General features: G+C 39.0%; 2 protein-coding genes across 2 annotated transcripts in view; one reads left to right on the forward strand and one right to left on the reverse strand.

The window, feature by feature from the left end:
- SLC13A4 (solute carrier family 13 (sodium/sulfate symporter), member 4) overlaps positions 1–12,041 on the forward strand; it is a 27,865-nt gene extending 15,824 nt beyond the window's left edge. The window contains exons 9-16 of the mRNA XM_010082890.1: positions 1,710–1,829; positions 4,661–4,762; positions 5,884–5,985; positions 7,102–7,199; positions 8,365–8,495; positions 9,466–9,627; positions 11,113–11,250; positions 11,904–12,041. Of these exons, the coding sequence (XP_010081192.1) occupies positions 1,710–1,829; positions 4,661–4,762; positions 5,884–5,985; positions 7,102–7,199; positions 8,365–8,495; positions 9,466–9,627; positions 11,113–11,250; positions 11,904–12,041 (991 nt within the window). The remainder of the gene's footprint in view (positions 1–1,709; positions 1,830–4,660; positions 4,763–5,883; positions 5,986–7,101; positions 7,200–8,364; positions 8,496–9,465; positions 9,628–11,112; positions 11,251–11,903) is intronic.
- Positions 12,042–20,508: 8,467 nt separating this feature from the next.
- Positions 20,509–23,420, reverse strand: LOC104468672 (chromosome unknown open reading frame, human C7orf73; the record flags this gene model as incomplete). Its single annotated transcript, XM_010082891.1, has 2 exons — positions 20,509–20,973; positions 23,367–23,420. Coding segments are annotated over 2 exons (135 nt in total), but the record flags the coding sequence as incomplete, so codon positions are not given.
- Between the last annotated feature and the right edge of the window lie 296 nt (positions 23,421–23,716).

The raw sequence follows: 23,716 nt of genomic DNA on the forward strand, positions 1-23,716 counted from the left end.
CTGCTCAAGAGGAGAGTTACCTGGCGTGCAGGCCAGCTGCAATTCAGGGAGAGTTCAAATTGGGATTATCCAAAGATCTGCCATTGGTAAAAGGTCTCTCTGCCTCAAGGAGCAACCTTGAGAGACGTCCCAGCCCAAGGGGAGATCACTGCCATGCAGCCATGCTGCCTAGCAGGGAGAGCTCAAAAAAGGATCACTTAGGCTATTGTATTTATGGAATAAAGTGGTTGGCTTGTAGTCACATTACATGCAATGGAAAAGGTAGGCATGATACTCCTTGTATCCACAAGTTTCTTTGTTCCTTGATAAATGAGTCTTGGAAAAGCCACCTGCTATTCATGTGTTAACTGCATTAATGGTGTTCCAAGCTCATATGCTACAGTGCTCACTGTGTCATTCTGTTCCTTTGTGGGTTCTCAGAGAACACATTGAAACTAGAGGAATTGTTGTCCCAGGTACGGCTCAGGTCTTTACCTCCTTTGGAGCCTGTATCAAACTACTGGTAGTTTGGTTAAGGGGTCAAGTGTATCCATCACACCTTGTAAGCCAGTCTCTCTGAAGGCAATTTTGTTTCCTCCTCTAGAGGTATTACTAGAGGTTAACGGTTGAAAGGGGGAGCTTAAGTTAATACATATCCATTTCTTTCTCCCATGCAAAATAAAAATTCCTCAACATGTGGTAACATCTAAGTTCCTTCAGCAACTTCTTTTGATTTTACAAACTGATTATCATGAAAGCAGCAGGCATTCTGGAAAAGTAAACACTAGAGCCATGGAGATATAGCAAACAAGACAAAGGGAAGTACTCACAAAAGAAGAAATATAATAAAATCAGCTTCAAGTTGTTCTATGGGTTCTTAGAAAGTGAGTTCTTCTGGTGAACCTAAAGGCATCACTAGTGGAACTTGGGCTGCTCAACATGTAGTGCAAAAATAAACAAAATTAGAAATGTGGCCTTACACTTCTGCTTCAGAGAAAATGGGAAGCAGCTCTCTGATCAGCTAAATATTTCATTTACCATATATGCCCAGGGCTCTCAAAGACATGAATGTTACCTCTGTCAGAAGGCTGGTGGTACTTCTCCTCATGCACAGATATGCGTTCAAGTTCAAACCTCTTTCTGATCATCTGCTGCTGCCACTGCTGACATGGTATCCTTCATTTCTCTCTCTGAAGTAGTGGTAGCAAAGAAAACTAATTTTGAAAGCCATCCTTAAACCAAGGACTTGGGTTTTACAGAATCTTCAAAGATTTTGCTATTACGGCAGTTCCATCAAATGCACATATCAGCCCAGAAAAGTATAGTTTGCATGGTCCATGATAAGACATACAAAGAGATTCTGTGTGAAATAATTGTTAAGTCTGCTGACACTAAAAAGAACGTTTACAAAAACCACAGGTAGGGCAAGAATTTCATTCCTGGTAACTCTAAGGGTTTTTGAAGCTGGCTAGACAATCCAGACCATCTGGTTTTAAAGGTGTGAAGTGGTATATGGCTCATCTGTTGGTCAGGTATGGTCAATGACTGACATTCTTTGGCAACTGGTTTCACTATGCACATGCAATACAGCTGTTGCAAATACATACTGATGCAATTTTTCTGTCATGCCATGACAGATAGATACATTTATGTATGTGCCTCTGTGCATACTGGACGTGCCTGTCCTTTTACTGTTCTAACTTCCTGTGCATCCTATTTTTCCGTTACAGCCACTACCCAAATGCTGAAGTGGTGAATTTTGGAACGTGGTTTTTGTTCAGTTTCCCCATCTCCCTCATCATGTTGGTCCTGACTTGGTTCTGGATGCATTGGCTGTTCTTGGGTTGCAAGTGAGTGCAGGTTGTTCAAGATGCATGGATTACAAAAGCAAGGCATCTGTGGCTCATCTATAACATGTCTCATAAAGATGTTTCCAGTTGCAAATGACAAAAACTAAGGCACAACTTCCTTCTTCTTGCCAGAACAATTACCAGAGGAAATCTTATTGCTTAGCTGCACTGCATAGACAGCAGTGTACAGTATTACTGCTTGAGAGTGAAGTGCCTAGGGAGTGCTGATGGAAATGCTTATGATACATACAGCTGATTTTTTGACTCTCATGACCATGAGGATCCTGTTGTGTACAAAAATATTGTTAAAAGTCTTTTTTTTTTTGGAAAAGTACAGCTTAAAAGATGCATAGAAAAATAACTGCAAGTGAACAAATCACTTTTCACATCTGCCCCCAGTTCAAAGAAATTAGTGGAAGACCAGTTAAAATTAAAGGTAAACAGACTCCATACGTATTTTTCTTTATGTGGAAAGGACTCACAGCCTAAGAGATTAACATCTTTTGACACCAGTAAGTCCCTTGGCCCCAAAATAAGAACAAGGATCAGTCTCCTACTATTCTCTTTGCAGAGGCACTCAGCAAAGTTAATGAAAATTGACTAAATGTGTGCATTTAGAGTGGATTAGTTAATCTGTGTTAAAGTGTGGTGCAAACAAATTTACTCAGAATTAAAGTGGCTTTAATTTGATTTAGTTTACTCTTAAAAGTAAGAGTAAAGAGTAAAGAACTGGCATCACTAATTTATTTCACCTAAGACAATGAATAAAATGATAATGACTTGTCCTTGTTACTGACCTTGGCTAGGCAATTTAGAGGTGAATAGCTCCATGTCCCTCTCTCTGTCAGTCTCCTGAGCCTTGTATTTCCAAATTGAAACGCTAAAATAAGTCTTTTTTTTTTTTTTTTTAATCTTGAGAGCAAACAGGCCCTAACATGACCCTTGCTTATTTCCTTTATTTTAAATACACATAATTGAAATTCCACATTGCATCCAAGACCTCATGCTGATAAATGTTCTAATACCAGAGACTGAAGCATTATTGACTTTTTGAGAAGCACTGGTTGATTCCAAGCCTTCTTAATCTCTGACTCCTGTTCACTGCAGTTCATTAAAGAACATATTATGTTAGGAGCCTGGCTACAATACTCTGCTTTTGCATCCTCCTAAGCCTAGAAACACTTATAACATGTTGAAACAGCTGCCTAATGACTGTGCGTAAATGTTTACTATATTGCGGTAATGTTCACGTTCTTTTCCTAGGAAGCCCAGTGTCATCAATCTGTTCTTACTTTGCCCAGTCAGAATAACACGTCAGACTTGCTTTTTAGGCTCTAGACTAGGTCAAAGGGAAGGACAATGGAGTCACCAAATGATTTTTGCCAGCAAAGCAGAGCTAAGGGTAGAATCATTACTATAAACCTGGCCATTATAAACCATATAGCTCTGCTCTTCCAGCAGCTGCATTGCTGATGGTGGATTTTACTGAAGTTTAACAGCAAGGTTTGCAAGGAAATTTAGATACTTATAGGTGCAGGGCAGTGCTAAATGTGCTAAAACCAAGTGTCACATAGGTGCCTATTTAGAAGTAATTAAAAGCCTGTTTAAGACTTTTCGTTAACCAGAGAGGGCCTGCCTGCATCTCGAGTTACGCAAATTCCTTTGAGAATCGGGCCATACACATGGAGTGAGATCGTAGTCCATGGTTTGGTCAGTGCTGTTGCAAGGATCTCTAGCAGGGTACTAAATGAGATATTAAAATAGCAGGAACCATAAAAGCAGGCTGTTGTGCTCCCATGGCACTTCAGTCACTGCTGCAGCTTGTGTTAGACTGGATTAGCTGCAGTTGTTTCTCAACCCACCCCACACACCTCTGTGTGAAAGAGGGTACAGCTGGAGTGGAAGAGCAGAGATGTGTGGCTCAAAGTATAGCAAAGAAATGATACTGGACAGAAGGAAAGGAAAAGATTACAGTGAGCTTCCAAGTGTCTTAATTTCAATTAGGAATATCCAGACTTTGTTATAGTATGAAGGCAATCTGAATAAACTAAGAACTTCACCTAATATACAAATGTATAGCAGGTTTAAATTTATTCAGCTAGGAAATGTGCTTGTATGTCCCTGACAGAAGTACAGGCATTTTCCACTGGGACAAAACACTAGGCTGGTTGCCTCGACCTCTGTGGCAGAGGCAATTTGGTGTTACACTGATTGTGCCTGGTTTAGAAACAGCTGGCATCAGTAGAAGCAGACAGGTTGTGAAAGCTATTGGGATCCTCAGCACAGCTTTCCCCCTTTACTTACAGTGACTCCTGAATATTCAAGCCAAACTTGTACTCAAAAGCCAGACCAGGCCCCGTATTTGTTGGATACTCCTGGTCCAACTGGAAAGCATGCAGTTCCTCCACTAAAAAGCCTATTGATAGCTGAAGCTGTCACACTCCTTCCGTGTGATGATAGAAATTAGCCATAGTCTTTGGAGGTTTCTGGCACCAGAAAAATCTGGCCATTGCCAGCTGTTTGGGGAAGCCTACGTAAAAAGAGCCCAGCCACAGCATGGGACGGCTCAGTGATATCAGTCAGTATTAGTCTGAGCACCCTGGGGACCTTCCTGCCATGTCTAGGATTGATTCTCAGAAGACCTGGAAACTGGACTATGCAAAGTTCACATGCAATAATTTCCCCTCCCATTGCCATCAGGTCTTGCCCCAGTCACATCTTCTCCCAACAGCCTCTGGCAACTGGAGTTTTCAGTTTGTCTCATTGTTATTTTTTATGATTTTTTTTTCACTCAATGTTCTTGTCTAATTTTACTGTGCTATCTACCTCAGTTTTAAAGAGACCTGTTCTGTAAGCAAGAAGAAGAAGACCAAACGGGAAGAAATGTCAGAGAGAAGAATTCAAGAAGAATATAAGAAACTGGGAAATGTTAGGTAAAACGGACCTGCCTTCCTCATGAATGTGCTTCTCTAGGCAGGACAATCCTTTCATATTGCCCTCCATGTTGCCTTTGGCTCATGTAGATTGTTCTTAAGCTCTCAGCTCTTTCTCTTCTTTTCCAGGATAGGAGTAGAACTAAATGCAAAAATGAACTAAAATCAAAGACTTTGTTACAAGCATGCATTTATTTACTCATTTATTTATTTCTAAAGATAAAGGAAATAAAATGAAAGATTCAGTTTTATACCAGGGTCCAAAGATCGTCTGAGTCAAGGTTTGCCTCTAACTTTGAACTAAATCATTACAGGACCCCCTTTCTCAATTCAGGCACATAGTTTGGTGGATAGAAGTTCACTGTTAGCAAAGGCTTTGCAGCAATTTCCCATGCCATGAGATGTCCAGCCCTCCCAGTTGCCCATAACCTTTATCATGGAGGCAAGAAATGTCTATTGAAAAGATTACTTCACAAGATTTTCATTTTTCAAAAGGGATGATACCTCATAAAATCCATTCTTCCCAAAACATTTTTGTGTTTTTCAACTGAAATCTTGACATGTTAACTTGCTGAATATGATCCACTGAATCTAGACTGTCATCAGACTGTGCCTAAATATGAAACCATGCTTAACTTAAATCTATCCTAAATTAAAACTCGGTATCCTCAAGTCACCTTATATTTGTTCCATGTGTTTAAATTATCTGTGCTAATTTACATTGTCATTTGCTCTTACGCTTTCTACACTTTTAAAAAATGGAATAGAAAGCGTTTACAGTGGAATAGTAACATGAGCTTTACCTTAACACATTTGATCAGATAATAATGCAAATACAAAACAAGCATTTATAAATATTTTACTTCAGGTCCTGCCCAGGAATGATTGAATTGCAAATACAGATGGATATTTTTAGCCTATTTTTTAGTGGGTTTAGATGATTCTCAGCTGGGAGCCAACTGTAGAATTCTTTAATTCAAACTAATCTTCCTTTCTGTTTTCCGTTTTTTTTTTTTTTTTTTTTTTTTTTTTTTTTACCAATTTCTGCTTTCTTACTTCTGGAATTTGCTCTTGGTTTTCTTGGATTTAATTAATAGATTTTTTTTTTCTTTTATTTCTAGCTATCCTGAGATGGTGACTGGATTTTTCTTCATTCTGATGACCTTGCTTTGGTTTACTCGTGAGCCTGGCTTTGTACCAGGATGGTCATCTTTTTTTGAGAAGTAAGCGAAATTGCCTAACAACTGCAAAGGAATATGACCTTGCATATTCTGACTTTCTGCAATTATTTTTGGCCTTAAAATATCATCAGCCACTTTTAACAAAATGGTGAAAACTGAAGTCTTTATTCAGAAATCAGGATTTTTTCTTTTTAAAATGCATCTGTTCACATGGTGGCAAATTGTATTCTTTGTCAGTAAGCAGAGTGAATTAAGTAGAGAAAGTAAAATAAACATATTCAAATATATAAAAAAAAAAAAGGAGGGTCTGATTCTGAAGTTAAAACATTTTTAAAACATTTTAGTGCATTCATAGAGAAACTGTCACTGCAATAGATTGCAACCATAATTCAAACTATTTTACAGTTTTTTAAATAATAATTTTTGACAAAAAGTGTATTTTTCTGAAGATAAATTTTATCAAGAAAATGTCAATTTCAATCAAATATTACACAGAATGGTGACCGAAGCAAATAATTTTTCTTTTATTTTAAATAATGTTGAAACACACTCTATTAAAAGTAACCATAACACACAATGCATATCAAGGAAAAAGTGATTTGAACTTAAATTTTCTTTACATTTCTACTGCATAAAATTATTTTATTTTTTCATCCTAATTTTGACAGAAAACCAGTTTTTAATATTGGGATTTCCTGAAGATCTCTGGAGACAGTTACTCCTCAAAATACTTTTTCAGAATTAGTTTTAAACATTTAATTTAAATTCAATCTACAGTTCATTTCTAAAAGATCACTTGGGTTTGGCTTTTCCCCAGAATGTGTTTACTGTTTCTTGCTTCTAGTAAACACGCTATTTTTCTGTACCTCCAAGTTAATAGATTTGTAAACCAAAAGGGATTTATTTTTTTCACTGGAATGTTAAAAATTGTTGAGCAGTGATTGAAGTTAGCTACAGGAGTCAGTTTAATAAATGGGAAAAAAAAAAAGTCCAATTTGTATCCGTGATATGCAGACATATTTTTCTAGTGGACTGTTAGTAAGACTTCAGATGTGGAAACACAACTTCACATGCAACAATTTGCTTGGAGCCACGTACTTTGTTTGGAAAGTTTTCTGTTAGTGTGTTTTTATGATAACACTACTGCTTCTTTCCTAGGAAAGGCTACCGGACTGATGCCACTGTCTCTGTATTTCTTGGTTTTCTCCTTTTCCTGATTCCAGCAAAAAAGCCATGTTTTGGAAAAAGGGAAAAAGGTGAGGAGGGTGCAAGGAAGAGATTTGGCACATTTTCCAGTGTCTTTAATGACATTTTTCTGTTCTCTGTAAAATGTTCCCAGAAGATATTTTTATTGTAGAAGGTCAGAGTTCTGTTTCTGCTCTAATACCAGCCCTTCCTACACAATAAAACACCCTTTTTGTTGCTTTAATTCATATTGTCTCATCCAGCAGAGGACAAATAGATCTTGTGTCTGAGGCCACCATCTCTTCATTATCTAACTGATAACAGAGTTGTCAAAATTTAGGATTGAGTTTTAGGAAAGGTTCATATGGAGTTCCATATAAAGAACTACAGTGCAGTTCTTTGTAAAATTGGATAAAGATGAGCTCTAGTAAATAATTTGTTCATCTCTTATACTGCAGAAATCATTGATAATGTCATAAAATAAACATAAAAGAGGTCAGGAAATCTTAGACAAAGTTCCAGTTTTGTGCAATGCCTTTCTCACAGTCTGATAAAAACAATGATTGTTATTTCACGTTCACATTTGGATAGTATTCAGTGTTATTGATCAATCTGCTGCGCCAGGTTTCGGAAGTCCTGTAGGAAAATAGAATTGTTAGCATGGAGTCTTATGTAGAGATTAGAAATGTATATAGGTATGTTTATTTTTTTATACTGACAATATGCAGGATTTCAGAAAAATGATACCCTTTAACTCCTATTTCAAGAAAATACTCAGGCATGTACAAAAAAAAAAATGTCCGCAGATAAAACCAAGGGGCATAAATGCACTTTATCAAGCTTCATGGCCTCCTGGAGAGAGAAAATGCCCTTCTTTGAGAAAATACTTAAATTGTAACTCCATTTTTGTAGTCTTCATATAATTTCCACATGCATATACACAACAGAGCACACAGTCCCTCAAAAAGCTATAGAATGAAACACAGGGGTTTTTACCATTCACATCAACAGAGCAGCCAAGGGGAAGTCAAGACATTTGGAATTAATATGCTGCATTTTCTGAGGCTGAGCTAGCCAGAGAAATAGGCTACGTGTTTCTTCTTTACCTCTCTCCCAGATAGTTCTCAAGATAACTCCTATGGATATTACATTATTCCTACTAGTGTGAAAAACATGAAGAACTTTGCAAAATGGTCAATGGAATACTGGTCACACACTTGCTTTATTTTTATATAGGAGACGGTGAAAAGTCAACAGATGTTAACACACTGGATCCCATCATTACCTGGAAAGACTTCCAGAAGACCATGCCCTGGGAGATTGTAGTGTTGGTTGGAGGAGGTTATGCCTTGGCAGCTGGATGCAAGGTATGGATTTAGATTTTTATTCTCCTTCCTATAAAAAATTATAAACCTGGACTTTTATCCCTTTGTATGCTCCCAAGTTTGGATTCACAGTGTGGATACTTTCAAGTTGGTACATAACCTGGTCCCTACACCCTGCACTCAATGGCGAGCTATCTAGCTGACAAATGATAGTTAGGGCTCAAGTCAATTGTGTAAGCACCTGCCATTTCAGATGCTTTAGAATATCTAGATATTCCCGCAAGGCTAGCAGGCAAGACACAGGATCTGAGGGAGACCTCACACTCAATGGCAAGCTATCTAGCTGACAAAAAGATAGTTAGGGCTCAAGTCAATTGTGTAAGCACCTGCCATTTCAGATGCTTTAGAATATCTAGATATTCCCACAAGGCTAGCAGGCAAGACACAGGATCTGAGGGAGACCTCACACTTTCTTGGCTAACAGCTAACCAGTCAGAGGGGGAACATCTCAGCTGCCACTGAATGCTCCTCTTTAGGCAACTGAGTCAAGCTTCTAGCACTGACAGGGCAAATCATATTTTAGGCTCTGCTGACTATATCTATATTCAGTATAATTCATGAATACACATCTAGTTCTCCTATGGACTCCTACATGTAGACAACTAAATTTGTGTATTTTAATCTCAAAATGAATTCCACCCAGACTGTGCAATCCTTCATCATCAATTTGCTATACTCCAGTTCACATGCTGAAGAAAGAGGGAGGGTCAGCCTCGGTGCATTTTTAATGTTATTAACTGCCAAGTTTATATCTTTGTTACTATGGACAACTATTTATTAGGCACTGCAATGAAAGCCAGTTTACTGAATGAAAGGAAATGCAGAAAGCATTGACTTAAGTTTTGTTTATTTGCTGGTGGGATTGTCTGATGCAAACTGCCCCAAAGAGAAGAATCTGTTTTACAAACACACTAAGTATTTAGTAATTTTTGTGCTTCTGTCCTTTCCCCAGACCTCTGGCCTCTCTACATGGATTGGACGCCAAATGCTCTCCCTGAGCAGCCTTCCCTACTGGGCTGTAACTCTGCTGGCCTGCATTTTAGTGTCCCTGGTAACAGAGTTTGTTAGTAATCCAGCAACCATAACCATCTTTCTGCCTATTTTATGCAGCATGGTGAGTAAAAACAATGACATTTTTTGTCTCTTGTTTCCTGACAGGCTCGTGGGAATGTTTCAGGATGTCAGAGTATTGGCACTCTGTTCACATGAAACCCAGTCTTGGTTCCCGAGCTACTGTTCTGCAGTCTTGGGCTTAAGAAAAATAATAAACTCAGGCAGCCAGAAGTATATTCTATCACCAAGAAATTTATTCAATACTTCTCAGACAAAGTGAAAACATAGCTCCTGCACTGAGGGATGCATAGTCTAAGTAAAAGAAAAGATGATGCAATCAGCAAGATAGATGAAGTCCAGATAAAGCACTCTAATCAATATTATTTTAAATGTGTTGTTCATTAGTTGCTAGTCACCCCCTCACCACTTGTAAGAAAAGACCATATTAATGAATTTTATATCAGACTTAAATGTGTTCAAGAGGGTGATCTGGTAAGCATCATCCAATGTGGAAAGCAGAGATGTTTGTAAGGAACAGAAAAAAAATAGAAGACTGATGACAAAGGCAGAGGAAAGAGATACAATTTTATTGGTGTATTGGAACACCAGTTACAGAAAACTTATTTTCTTTTATGTAATGTGAAGTAGACTGTAGGCCGTGTTTCCCTACTATAACAATTTTATGGGATTGCCCCAAAGTACATTAAGTGAAGACTTCTGAGGTAATATGAAGATATGGTCAGGTGAAAAAAAGTAATTATGTTTGTATGGCTTATGAGTTCAAATTTACCTCTGTTCCATGGAGAAAGAAACTCTCCTAAAGAGAAATTCTACTTTTAGTTGTCTGAACTGCCATCTTAAGGCAGTCTCTCTTTTTTGACTGTAAAAGTAACCTGGAGACACTTCCCTCTCCAAAGTGAAATTAGCCTTGTGAATACCCTTCCCCTCTGACATAAAACTGATCCATAGCAATGTAAACGAAAATGAAAAATTTCACCACCACTGAAGGCTGCAGTGGAAGAACAATTATTTAGACCACTGTAAAGACCGTTCCATCACTACTGCCTTCCCACCATGTGAGTTTGAACCATGAACATCTATTTTTCCTAACCACCATTCAGGAGGACTTTACATAATGGTCTCAGTATCTTATGCAACTGAGGAAGTTCTTCACCTGTTGTCACTTCTTTTGGATGACAACTGAAGTGGCAGACAGTGTTAAGGTCTGGAAGATACAACACAGAATGACACTGAGAACAAGTGGGAGGGCAGAGCAAAGAAGGCCTAATAGTAGCAATCTCCACCCACCTCCAGTGTGAAATGTCTGAAAATAAATCCCTGGAGCATGACCAGCTCCAAATCATAGCACTACCCTACTCTAAAAAGCAAACAAAAAATACTTCCACACTCAGGTTTAGAAACTAGGGATGTGATATTTGCAGAATTTTTTTTTCATCATGTAAGGCAGAGAGGGTCCTTTCATCCTAATTATGAGCAGTGGCTTTTACTGGTCAAGTGAAATTTCTCTCCTCCTCTCTCCTTCCAGTCAGAAACCCTCCTTATGAACCCTTTGTACACTCTGATTCCTGTCACCATGTGCATCTCATTTGCGGTGATGCTGCCAGTGGGTAATCCTCCAAATGCCATTGTCTTCAGTTATGGGCACTGCCAGATTAAGGATATGGTGAGTCTCAAGATTGGGTATATCCTCCCATACTTCATGCAACCTCAACACCTTGTCCCCACATCCAGCAGTCAATAACAATAATGATGATATTGGTGCTAATATAAAGTCATGTTGATCTGCACCGCTGTTATGTGACCGAGTTGTCAGGTTAAGAACATCCACACATCTGCTGCAGGACATGCACATTTCTCGTCTTTACTTTTTTATGAATGTAATGGTCTAAAGAGGTATCAAAGAACAGGAGTACATAATCCTTTGCATTTACCTGTCAAGACAAGCACAAGAGAGCATGAGAAATTAGATTTATTACATAGCTCCACATTAAGTCATGTAGTTACCACCCTGCTATGTGTGGTATAACACCCCATTCTGATTACCTGTTTGAGAAGTTTAAGTGACAAACTGAGCAGTTTTCCAGTGAGGTGCCCCAGCCTCTGACTATCACTCCTGAATACTTCCACAATGTATATTCTAATACATAATACTCACAGTGCATTTTTTGTCTCTAGAAATCAGTATACGTAATTTATCATTATATATATAAGTCACTATGCATACATACACATACCCTACTGCCTTCTTTTTTTCCATGTTAACTGTTTTTGATCAAGTTGTCATTGATTGTGCTCTGATGGATTTTGCTTTTGTAGGTGAAAGCTGGCCTGGGTGTAAACCTGATTGGCCTGGCTGTTGTCATGGTGGCAATCAACACTTGGGGAATTAGACTCTTCCAGCTGAATACTTTTCCAGAATGGGCCGTGGTAGGCAACATCACTGGCCAAACATAATCTCAAATGAAAGAAAAAAAAAAAAAAGAAAAAAAAAGAAAAAAGAAAAAAGTGCAAAACCAAAGCAAGTTGGGACAAAATATTAAACCTACATTGCATGTATGAAAGAAAGGAGAAAACTTGTGTACACATAGAACCAGGATCCATAGCAAAACCATGAACAAAGTCCATAGGGACGTCTTCTGTGTAAGCTTTTCAGTTCTGAAAATCAGCATGAGTTAAAAAGAGAGATTAGCTTTGCTCTATTGTTGCTTCCCCTGTGACACCGTAACTCTGAAAAAAACCTCTCCTCCAAATTCTCTGACTGTGGCTTTTTCATGCCCTACAATGATTATGTAGGACTTGTAAAACAGGAGATATAGGAATAGGACTCCAATCACAGAAGACAAGCATACACACACTGCTGTACTCAGGAGTAGGATATTCAGTCCTACCATTGTCTCCTACAGTGAATGAAGGGTTTTATAAGGCTATTTCTCTTAAAGGCAAATTACTATTCTTCTTTTGAGGTGACTCATGACTGTGCGGGAAAAAAATGCTTTCATACCTAACGCATACAGCCTGGACAGAAATATAGCTACCAACTACCAGCTACAGCACTTCAAAGAGATAACAGAAACCACCAAACAGATAGGAAGGAGAAGTCTCCTTGGAAGCAGATTTTTTTTTACCCACAGAACTAGTATAAAGTTTCCAGTATTGCAGTATTTGCAATCTCTACTTTGGAAGAAAGAGCTTCAGAAACAGATAGAAAGTTTTGTTCAATACCTTCCTTCCTTATTGTTATACTGCAGTGGGAGCTTTTTCAGCAGGGGAAGCTGTGACCAGCAAAACTTTACTCCTCTCTCTTTGGCTGCTGTTTAGATAGTTATGCAGTTATGATTCCCCTGACAGAGAAAGTACAATCTAATTCAAGATGGGACTCAGTGCTGCTCCATGAGTAAGAAGGGAGAGGGCTGAAGTGGAGTGGTGCTGGTGTATCTCCTCATCATGCGCGTTCCCTTGAACAGCACACCCACCTGCTCTCTAGCAGCCCAGAGAACAGGAACTTCAAATGTAGGAAACTGTGACACAGAGCAGATAACTACCAAACCAAAAAGCCAATCTCTTTATCATTTACAAAGTGAATGTCCTGTTTTTCTGACTGGATCCCTGTGATACTCAGTATCTCTTGTATCATGTCCTGTTTTTAATAATTTCTTTAACGTCAATATATTTAAGCTGTATATTAGGATGATTGGATCTTACATAATCACAGTCTTTATATATATATGCTTTAATTAATTTGTATGCTTTCCACTTATAATCTAGGCTCTCTAGTTGTTAGTGTTAATGTCTATTCTGCAAAAATAAATTGTCAATAAAATAAATTATTCACTACTGCATATTCTGGTACTCTGTGAGAATATAAATAGGATATATTTCACCTCATAACCCACCAAGCCCTTAGGGAAGTAGTGTTGAGACAGCAAGAGGTGTTGGTTTACTGTTCCTGTCAAAAGAGGGATCCCACAGACTTATCTTGGAAATAAACAGATACAGTAAGAGGTCATAGGTTGCAGAGGGGGAGCAAAACAGGAAAATCACAAAAGCATGCCTTAGGCCTTGTACCAAAAGCAGGAGGCAGCATCCTTAGCAAAACAATTTCTATTATTCATAGTAGTTCCTGTAAATTTAGTTTTGAAAAACAAAGTGTTTCTGTGAATCAACAGCTCAGTGCACCCCCATGCCCTTCTAATCCATGAAACAAGACCTCAGCCTCACTTTTTTAACTCTTCTCACCCCCTCAACTCCTGTGTTCTCCCTATCCTGAGCTTGCTGCTCTGCTGCACCCCAGCGTACAACACTCACGCCTGCCTCTGGGATCCAGATCCTCCACACCACTCCAGCTGCCCTCTCTGGGTGTCTTCCTGCTCCCCAGCAAGCGACTGCTGCTGGGGACAGACCCTGACATGGTGCTCAAAGCAGAGGCACCCTGGTCTCCCTCCCAGAAGAAGGTGCAGTCCCCCAGCAAGCTGCACCCAGCACCGAAGCCACTGAAGCAGGAGGCTGCAATGTCTGTCTACAAACATGGGCAACTTTCTCCAGGAACAAACACTTCAATGGGTGGGGGTGTCTACAGTAGCAAGGGTCCTGTTCCCATGCACAACAAGCAGGGCATCTCTTCTTTCACAGTTCCCAAAGTTCCCCTCCTGCCAAGAAACTCTTTACAGCTCGCTTTCTTCCCAAGGCTTTACGCCTCTGTGCCTTTTACTGTGCCTCTGTGCCTTTTACTGTGCACTCATCTTCTAATCCTTTTCACTTCACGCTTCATCCACCACCATCTTCAAATTGCCTAGCTGCTCAGCAACAAATCACTCTCCACCTTCCTAATATTTATTTCTTGGCTCAGCTCAGCTCCCATCAGGCCTTACTATCCCACACCTTTCCCAGGGGATATGAACATGGGATATTCTCATTTGCAAGAGAGATGAGCAGCTGGCATACCAATCAGCTTTAGAGAGATGCAGGATTACTCACAAATGAAATAGGAGGGCCACCAATACCACTAGGTAAATGGAAATTTCTTGGTGCTGTGTTGCACATCTCAAGCAGTATTTCTTCAGAAACATTTCCCTGAGTCTCTGGAATAGTTTGTGTGTGGTACAGATAAATTTGGAGTTCACTCAGGCAAGGTGTTTTCCCAGCAGCCTTCCCTTCTGTTTCAGTGCTCTCAGGACACTTTGACATCCACTTGTCACTACCATATCCCACCAGGCATTGCAGGAAGGCAGTGGGCTGTACTGGCCCTTTTCCCATATCAGATCAGTCAGTGCATGCACCACAGACAGGTTCTGCCCTTAGACGTACATGTATGGTTCCCTTTATTTCAATGAAGACATAAGAAAGTACATGAGGAAGTATTTAGTAGCAGATTCTGAATATCACAAAGGAAAATAGCAGTAGATTAACAACAAGCTTAGTGTTGGGCAGCTGCATGGCTCCCAGTGTGACAGCAATGGGGGCTGATTCCTGCTTTTTTTTTTTTTAATTAAATAAATGGCAGGTGGACAATGAAGTGGGAAATTTTCATAGGTAATTTACAGCATACTGTCACTGTACTCCAGATTTATCTCTAACAATAACTGAAGCGGAAGTATGTTCTTCAGAGGGGAGATAAGCCTGATTTAAATTAAGTGATTTCCAAATGGTTTCAACATTCGTCACATACATCAAGTCCAAAACCCCAAAATTCTGCTTTCAGCCCAGAATTTAAGATTCCTATCCAAAAAGTAAAATCACATTAACTAGTAGCAGTATACTATTTTACTTTACAATTTTATATTACCTTTTACTAGGATCCTATTAAAGCTGCACAGATTTTTTTTTTTTCAAGGTGATATAAAACTTGGACAATTCCATTGAAGTAAACTAAGGTGATTTATACCGAGCAATTCTTCATTCTGTAGCTGCTAGAGTAATGTTTTATTTCTCAGGACAAAAACCAGGGCAAGATAGTTGTACTTAATACTTGTACAGAGTTGTTCAATTCTCCCTGGCTTGCAGAAAATTTGAGTAACAGAATTTAAAACAGGCCCTTTTTTTTTTTTTTTTCTCCATACATTGATTAGTATCTTCCTACTTGTGTTGCACCTTTGAACCCAAAGGTGCAGTTGACAGAGAAGGGCTCTAATCAGTGTGATAAAAGGTTGCAGAATCCCTGTTTCCACACAGAAAACCAACAATATGTTCCACTCCAGCATTTGGCCTGACAGGGTAGGAAAGTTAGTAGTGTAGCTATGGTTTGAGTCAGTGATTTACAGAAGTGGGGCATTTAGGTATTTTCCAGATGTATTAAAGACTAAAGGCAGAATTGACTTTGGCGGTAACATCCATTTTGAAGGCAATTTATGAAATCTGTTCTATTTTTCAAGAAAGTAAATTTTTCCATCTGTGATTAATGTACGTTTCAGGTGAAAAAGCAAATAACCTCTACAGCTATTTTATCTCAGTACAAATTCAATAAAAATGACCTTAGCTTGGGACTTTGTAAGGTAAAGGTTAACATATACCACTGAGAAGTGTAACAAATAGAACAAAGTATCTTTTTCTTGTCCCTCTGAGACAAAACCAAAAAGAGGTGTACAGGAAATTTCTCTATGGAGTTTACCAGGAACATACGCACTCTGGTATCCATCATCACTTCCTAACATTCAAAAGAATTCTTCATCACATACAGCGGATATTGATTTTTACATACGAATACCAATCCACAATCATGCTTCTGCAAACACAGATATAACCTAGGCTTAAGAAATCAACTTCTTATTAATTTTGAAAATTCCAATTTCTTCCTTTGCAACATTTCAATTTCACCAGTAACCTAAGACCCATCTGCAATCTCAGCCAACAGTAGCCTGGGCCCTTCAAAGTGCATTTCCAGGTGCTTGGCATGTATAACAAATCTCTTCAAGAAAGCATGCACAGAGGAGTCATAACAGCTGTCGGTGCACACAGGTGCCAGCATCGCAGGACAAAGGAGAACCACGACGGAGAACCACCATGGAAAATTCTGCCTTCGCAAAGGCAATAAATTTTTTGAGTGATACTACAACTCCCTGCAGCATCACCACTGAGAAATGTCCTGTGCTGCCAAATCACCACTATGTTACTTTACTCATCAGAAATCACTGTGAAGAGTGATACTCTACATCAACAGGAGTCACCTATCTTTACCTGAATTCATAAAAGAAGTTTCTGATGTAGATGATGCTATCTAATGTAAAAACCTAAAGAAAAAGTGTCAACTTCATTAAACTTTTCCCTGTCCTTGAGTAATTCCTCTGAAGTATAACACAGTTTTACAGAAGGCAGCCGAAGGTGTTAGTGAGTTGAACGGGGTTAGGAAAGCCAATGCCAGGGCCCCAAGTGCCTTCATAGTCCTGGCCAGCCTTACTGGGGACTCCCACCCATACCTTCTTCCCTCGGGTCCATGAGTCCCACTTAAGCACAGACCTGGAGCTCCAGACTCCTGTCTGCCTTTGGCCTTGTCTCTTGGACGGATGCTGACCCTGTGCTGTAGCCTCATCTTCATTCAGTCAACTCTCTCATCTCCCTTTACACAACAGACTTCTTGGGCTGGACCTTAGGCCTTGGTCCACCCCCTTGCTGTGCCTGGGGCTGACAACGGACCCTGCTACCAGCGACTGATGCTGCCTGCTGTGTGCAGACCTGTGGAGCTGTGCCCCACTGGTGAGGACACTGACTGCACTGGAACCACCCTTGGCTCCCTATTTTGTAACAAGAAAGGCCTATAGAGCCCATAGACACACCAGCTGCAAAAGTAAATCTAAAGAAATTTTCCATCACAAGGTAACAGTCTCAATACACAGTAAATATTTTGGAAGTCTGTTAGTTTTATCTGCTTTTGCCTTGAACCTTCAGCTCCTAGGACGTGTCTCAAAAGAATCAATACATGAAAATGGATACAACTGCATTTATCCTAAGAGCTTTTAGCAAAGAAAGACTACATATTTTAGCTGGCAATTCCAGCTATCCACGCTGGGATTTTGAATGTGGAGAAATTCACAGTACCAATGTTAAGTGGAAAACTTGCTCCCAGGTATCTTGAAGGTGCATTCATCCCATGTGACCTGCTATGACACCACTACATCCAAAGTCCCTCTGAGCCCTCAGATGCAAGATCTGAATCAAGCAGTCATTTTCCATGTAGACTTTCAGCCCTCTGAAACATAAGGTTAACTTTTACTGTCATCTAGGATAGCCTCAGGCTGAATCAGTGAGGCAAAATATGTTATACAGGAGTTGCTAAGTCGACAAGAAATGTGTTATAATGTAATCCAGCTGTCCAGTTTACTATGCGAGACAAAAAAAGACAGCTTGAACTAAAATGGAAAGTCTTGCAAACAGTGTGAAACACTTAAGAAGTCCTGTGTTTCATATTAATGAGAATATATTGTTTCTACACCACTACAGCTGTAGCTGGTTCACTTCATTATCTGATAGGAAAAAAAAAATCCTAACATCTGCTTGGAATGCTCAGCTGAAACTTTCAGCTCCAAGTAACACTTTTAGAGTAACACAGGCCTGTTTGGCAACAGAGGTTTTGAATACTATTTCCCTTCTCACTTCTGCAAAGAAAGGAAGAAACATAAAGCATGTTTGAGGAAATAAATAATCCATTTTTAAACACTAATAGCATTTTATATGACAAGCAAAGACATATGAATGGTTTAGAGACAGTATTTTTCAGTACTCTGCTCAAGAATAGGAAAGAAAGAACAGGAGGCGAAAAAAAAAAAAAACCAAAACAAACAAACAAAAAAAAATACCAAAAAAAAACAAAGGGAAGCTGGGAGAATGTAAGTTCATCACATTCATGAAAGCATTAAAACAGCTGTGCAGTGCTGTCTCATTCTGTGGAAAAGCTTTTGTATGTGGAAGACAGTTCCTTCAGTCTAGTCTAAAATCTCTGAAAGCTAATGGAAACCCTTTTAAAGACCAGAGCATACACTACCACTTCAGCAACACCTAAAGATGGCTGTACTTTATTTGTGAACTCCCTTCACCAAGCACCTTCTTGGTGTCTTCAATACATACTGCTACATAAGGTTTCTGATAACTAATGTTAGGTGGTCAAAATTATTTCCCCCAGTTTGTGTTTTTTTGAGTGTGTACTACAGGAAGAGCTGGTAGCACAGCTATGAAGACTGTCTGACTTGAGGTGGCTTCTAAGCTTGCCAAATATTTATTAGGGAACACTGAAAGCTTTTATGTCAGCTACACATTTCAGGGCAGATGGTGAAAGGAAGGATGAGAAATTACAGGTGGAACAGTCTTCTCTCTTTGAGAAGGAGAACCTTGAGATGAGAACTACTTTCCTCAGTTGCAGGACTGCATTGTGGAAGAACTCTGCCACCAACAAACTTTGGAAAAGGAAGTGAAAAGTTTGGCATAAGGTAATCTGTACATGCGCCTTTGCTGATTCAGTGAAAACTCCTGAGCTTGGAATCCACCCACATGTAGCTGAATTAAAGGCTTTGGGGTAGAGGGTGCAAATTACAACGGTTGCATAGGGAGTTCTGTACTTAAAAGCTTTCATGCCATGTTTATCGCAAACAGTGCAGTCCACTGGGTCTACAGAGCAAAACAGTTAGTGCCCAAAGCTTGGCATATTTTTCCTCTGAATGTCTCTGGGCCTGTCTCATAGACTAAACACCCACTAGAGATCAAAGTACTTCTTCCAGTTTAGTCTCTTCTGAAAATAACCCAGTCCATGTGCTCTACAGTTTTCCCATGATGAGAATGAAAACATGGTAAAAGGACAATTCACTTTGAAGGCACAATCCTTATCCTAACTAAAACACTAATGGAGAAGCACTCCAAGCATGCTTTAATCAAGAGCCAGAAGGAGTGGAGGAGGTTAATTATCTGTGTTGTTCCTCCTACTTATCCGTAGTGGTCTGTCGCCAGGCATTGTTAAAAAAAGCAAGGAGAATATCTTTCTGGTACTTTTCATGGTCCTTCACGTCATGCAAAAGACTGTCAAGGGGATTCAGTGATTTAAGCCACCTTACAGAACTGATAGGACTCTTTTGTTTTACAGAAAATAAAAATTATAGACTGCTGAATTATCAAAACTTACATCTATTGAAATTACAGCAATATTACCTTCAGAATTTACAACAGAATTTGTGCGAAACTATGGTTTCCAAATGCAGACTTTGCTTTCCATTCAAACAGAAGAGGACAGTGCTACAATACAATGTGTATTATCTCACACACCAGGGTTTTTAGTGGCAGCAATGGGTGAAGAGGAGCATACCAGACAAACAATAAGGGGAACAGCAGATAAATGGTTCTAATCCTAAGAAAATACATGGTAGACAACTGAACCAAATGCAAAGGCAATGGAATGACGACCATGCACAAGAATGAGGAAGTAATGGGAATGCCAGACATACTTGGTAGAAATACTGAGCTCTAGTCCTTGTTCCACACCAAGAGGCAGTAAAAAAGCATACTTAGAACAATTACACAAACTGGACCATTAAGTATACAAAGCCAATGGTTTGGATTCACAGCGTAACAGCTGACCTCCATGTCCTCCATTACCACTTTTGGAAGATGACTCTTCTCTCTCACATCTTCTCCATCACTCCAGAGACATCCTCAAGCAACCAAGCAGAAGGGAAATAAGAGGAAGGTAAAATAATATAAGAAAAAATTAGTTTGAAACACAGGTTAAAGTTGATGGCCTTTTACAGTTTTTGAAATCAGCCATGTTTGTGCAAAGTCTACACTGCTGGAAGTGATAATTTAACATAATGGAAATGGTAGGAGTTTCCCCCTACCCCCCCAGGTTCATAGTTTGACAAATGAACTTTCCCAACTCCAATAATGGAATACATTTCTTAAAGACAGTGAGGCACCACTGCTCACAACAAATGACAAGAAACTCTGGAAGTTACTTCTTGATGCATTTAATTTCTTTTGCAATGTTCTAAGAACTAGGGTATTACAAAGTGTCAGGTACACATAATAACAGGACTAACAGGACTCCAGTTGGATCAGGTAAAAATGGGTTACAAAATATTAGGAAAAGCAATAACGAAAAATACAAACAACCTTATTCAGTCACATAATCAGCTGCAAATCCAAATTCTGAAACCCTTGAAAATCAGTCCCAGGAAAAGTTCATGGCTGCTCTTTCAAAAGGAGGACATTCCAGTTTTAGGAGACTAAAAGTGGAGGAACCTCCCATGCCAACCCTCTACTTGATCTTTGTTGCCTGAAAAGTAAATTGCATCCTTGATGCACACACAGTGGTGACCTGGGTAACACTGCCCTCTTAGGACTTGTCGCTGGGAGGTTTCTTCTTTGCTTCCACATCCTTCTTAAATTCTTCAAGCTTCTTTGCAATGTTAGGAATCTTTAAGGATAAAACAAAAAAAAAAAAAACACATAAATTAACAAAAAATCCTGAACTAGATGAGCCACAGCAGGAAAGACAGTATTGTAATCACAGCAAGAAATTCTATGAAGTTTAAACTGGTTTCTAAAAGACACTTGCTTCCAGGATCTGTTACTTGCTTCCAGGATCTGTTACCTTGCACAGAGGTTAAAAACAAAGCAACACCAAGCAAACAGCAGGTGAAAGCACCTCACATGAGACTTCAGGAAATATTTTAGACTGTTAAGACTAAAAGTCAGACAGTGGTGCTGGGAACACAAGGGAGGAAAAAAAGATCACTGCACAGGAAATCTAGTAAGACCAGTCTGGCTTCCTCACTGAAAGAAGAGAAACTGACAAGAATAAACCAATTTAAGCACTAATGCACAGACTTTATGAACGACTTTTGGAGGGGGAAATTAGATTGCACTATACTGGTCACAAACCAAGAGAAAAGAGATTTTTCAAGAGCAGCAAATATGTTCTTAAGAAATTTCTGAAGAAATACTTCTCCTGGTTCATTTTGCAGGAACCAAAATTCCCCACTGGGGAATTCTACTGCATTGCGAATTGGCAACCTTTTGCAGTTTCACACTTGAATGAAAATTCAATTTATTGCTTGTGAACTTCAGAACTTCATCTCTCTCTTGCAAATAAAAGCATTTTGATAAAGCAATCCTACAGTAAATTTTGACAAGTTTAAAGAAAAAAAAAGAAGAAGCAACTTCTAAGGACAGAGAATAGATTATTTCACAACTCTAGCTAAAACTGGGAATTGACAATGTAAGATTTTACATGCTAACTGTCTAAAGCAAACTCCCCACTGGTAGTTTTGAGAAAAATAACGGGCTTTTACTTCATATGTAACATGACCACAGAGCAGAAGGAAAGTTAATACACACAGACTGCAGTTCTCCCATTGGATGGTTTGAGGCTGATGGTACAGGTAATATCATAAGTTTCTCTCTTACCTCCCTTTCAAAGTTAATTTATTTTCCTCAAACAGAGCTTAAGAGCCTAGCCTGACATTTAAGCTAAACCAAGAGAACTCCACTGCTGTCAGCAGAACCCTCCATGTGCTTTTAACTAAGCCCACATGCATACAGCTGCAGAATTAGGGACCTCGTTATGACAAGTTTATCTTAGATGTCATCTAAAACAAATCATCTTCGATACCAGCAATAAAATTACCATGTTCATCCTGCAAGTTAGTGTTACATTCCTAGGGAACCATTTCCTGCAAATCAAAAGCATAAGTCCCCCTCTTGTGGCAATACTTTATTAGTGCTACCAGAAAAGCACTATACCACCCTTATGATAGATATTGATACACCCAAATATGTTCTTATGACTACATTTTCATGCCACTGTAAAACATATTAGAAAGAAAAAACAGCCTTTTATTAGTACTCTTACAGGAGTGACTGGACAGGAAGCATCACAAAAGTTTGTACATGAGCAAAGAGAAAAAAAAAAGAATTCAGCAAGTAATATGACTTCAATACTGAAGACAAGAGGAAGGCAAAACATAAATGTCAACAGAGATTTAAGTCTCAAGAGTTTTTTGGGTTTTTTTTAACTAGGCTAACATAGATTGCATAAGAAAGAAAAATAAAATTATGTTAAATTTCATTAACTCCTCTAGCCTGTAAACAGCTAAGTGACACTGCTCTTACAAGGGGTCCTGCTGACTCTGCAGAAATTAAAAGCTTGTACTGAAGACTAAGCTTTCAATCTTTTTCTTCTACTCTAACTCTCACAGTGAAAAATCTTGGATCATTCTGAGAACTGAGGAAAGAAAGTTTGCTTTCTTTCTTTTCTCCCTGTGAGAAAATAAGGAAAGAAAGACTGCAGATCTATACATTGTTTGAAGTAGGAGTAGGTGTTGAATTTTGCAAAAAAGCTGGGAGAAATTATTTTCATTATTGGTACAGAAGACAGATATTTCAGATTCTCTGAAGGATTTTTAAGTAACAAACAGGTGTTCTAAGCGGAGAATACTGTAAGCAGACAGGCTATCAGAGTCAGGAAACCAGTATTTTAGTGCCAGTGCAATCCATGAGCAGCTGCTAAACTTTTTCTGTTTCTCCCATCTCTATCTGTGTAGATGTCTGTTTACAATACCTGTGCTCTAGGGCCCCAGCACCAGTTAGGGCTCTGAACACTACTCTATCACAGACAAGATGTCAAAGAAGTAGATGTTTTGGTTCCATTTACATTTGAGTTCATCTGTAATGAAAGTCAGTACCATCTGCATTCTGTTTAAATAAAATAAAACATCAAAATAAAGACTGATTCAGTTCTGGTTGAGGGAAAACAGTCATATTTTCAGTTCACAATAGGTTTAGCTCTGAGAATACAAGGATACTCACATCATAGTTCTGAGCCAGATACATCCCAACCACATTGCCAAGAGTAAAACCAAGCTAAAAAGGAAGAAAGGAAGAAAAGAACAGTTAAAATCCTTCTATCAAAAGCATATTGGTTAACAGAAAAAAAAAGGAATATTGCAAGTCATGTGAAGACTAAAGAGTTTCAATTCCACTGATAATTTTTCACCTCTCTTCCAGAGTGGTGCAATTTTACCCATCTTCCTCACCAGGAAAACCTTACCATCATTTCCAAAATACAGCACAGTTGTGTTTTCAATATATATCTCCAAAACTATTTGGATCAGACTATGATCATCTTTGTAAAATTCTTTGCACACCCACAAAGGCAG

The sequence above is a fragment of the Pterocles gutturalis genome, unplaced genomic scaffold (assembly GCF_000699245.1).
Source record: "Pterocles gutturalis isolate BGI_N339 unplaced genomic scaffold, ASM69924v1 scaffold6105, whole genome shotgun sequence".
Classification (NCBI taxonomy): Eukaryota; Metazoa; Chordata; class Aves; order Pterocliformes; family Pteroclidae; genus Pterocles; species Pterocles gutturalis.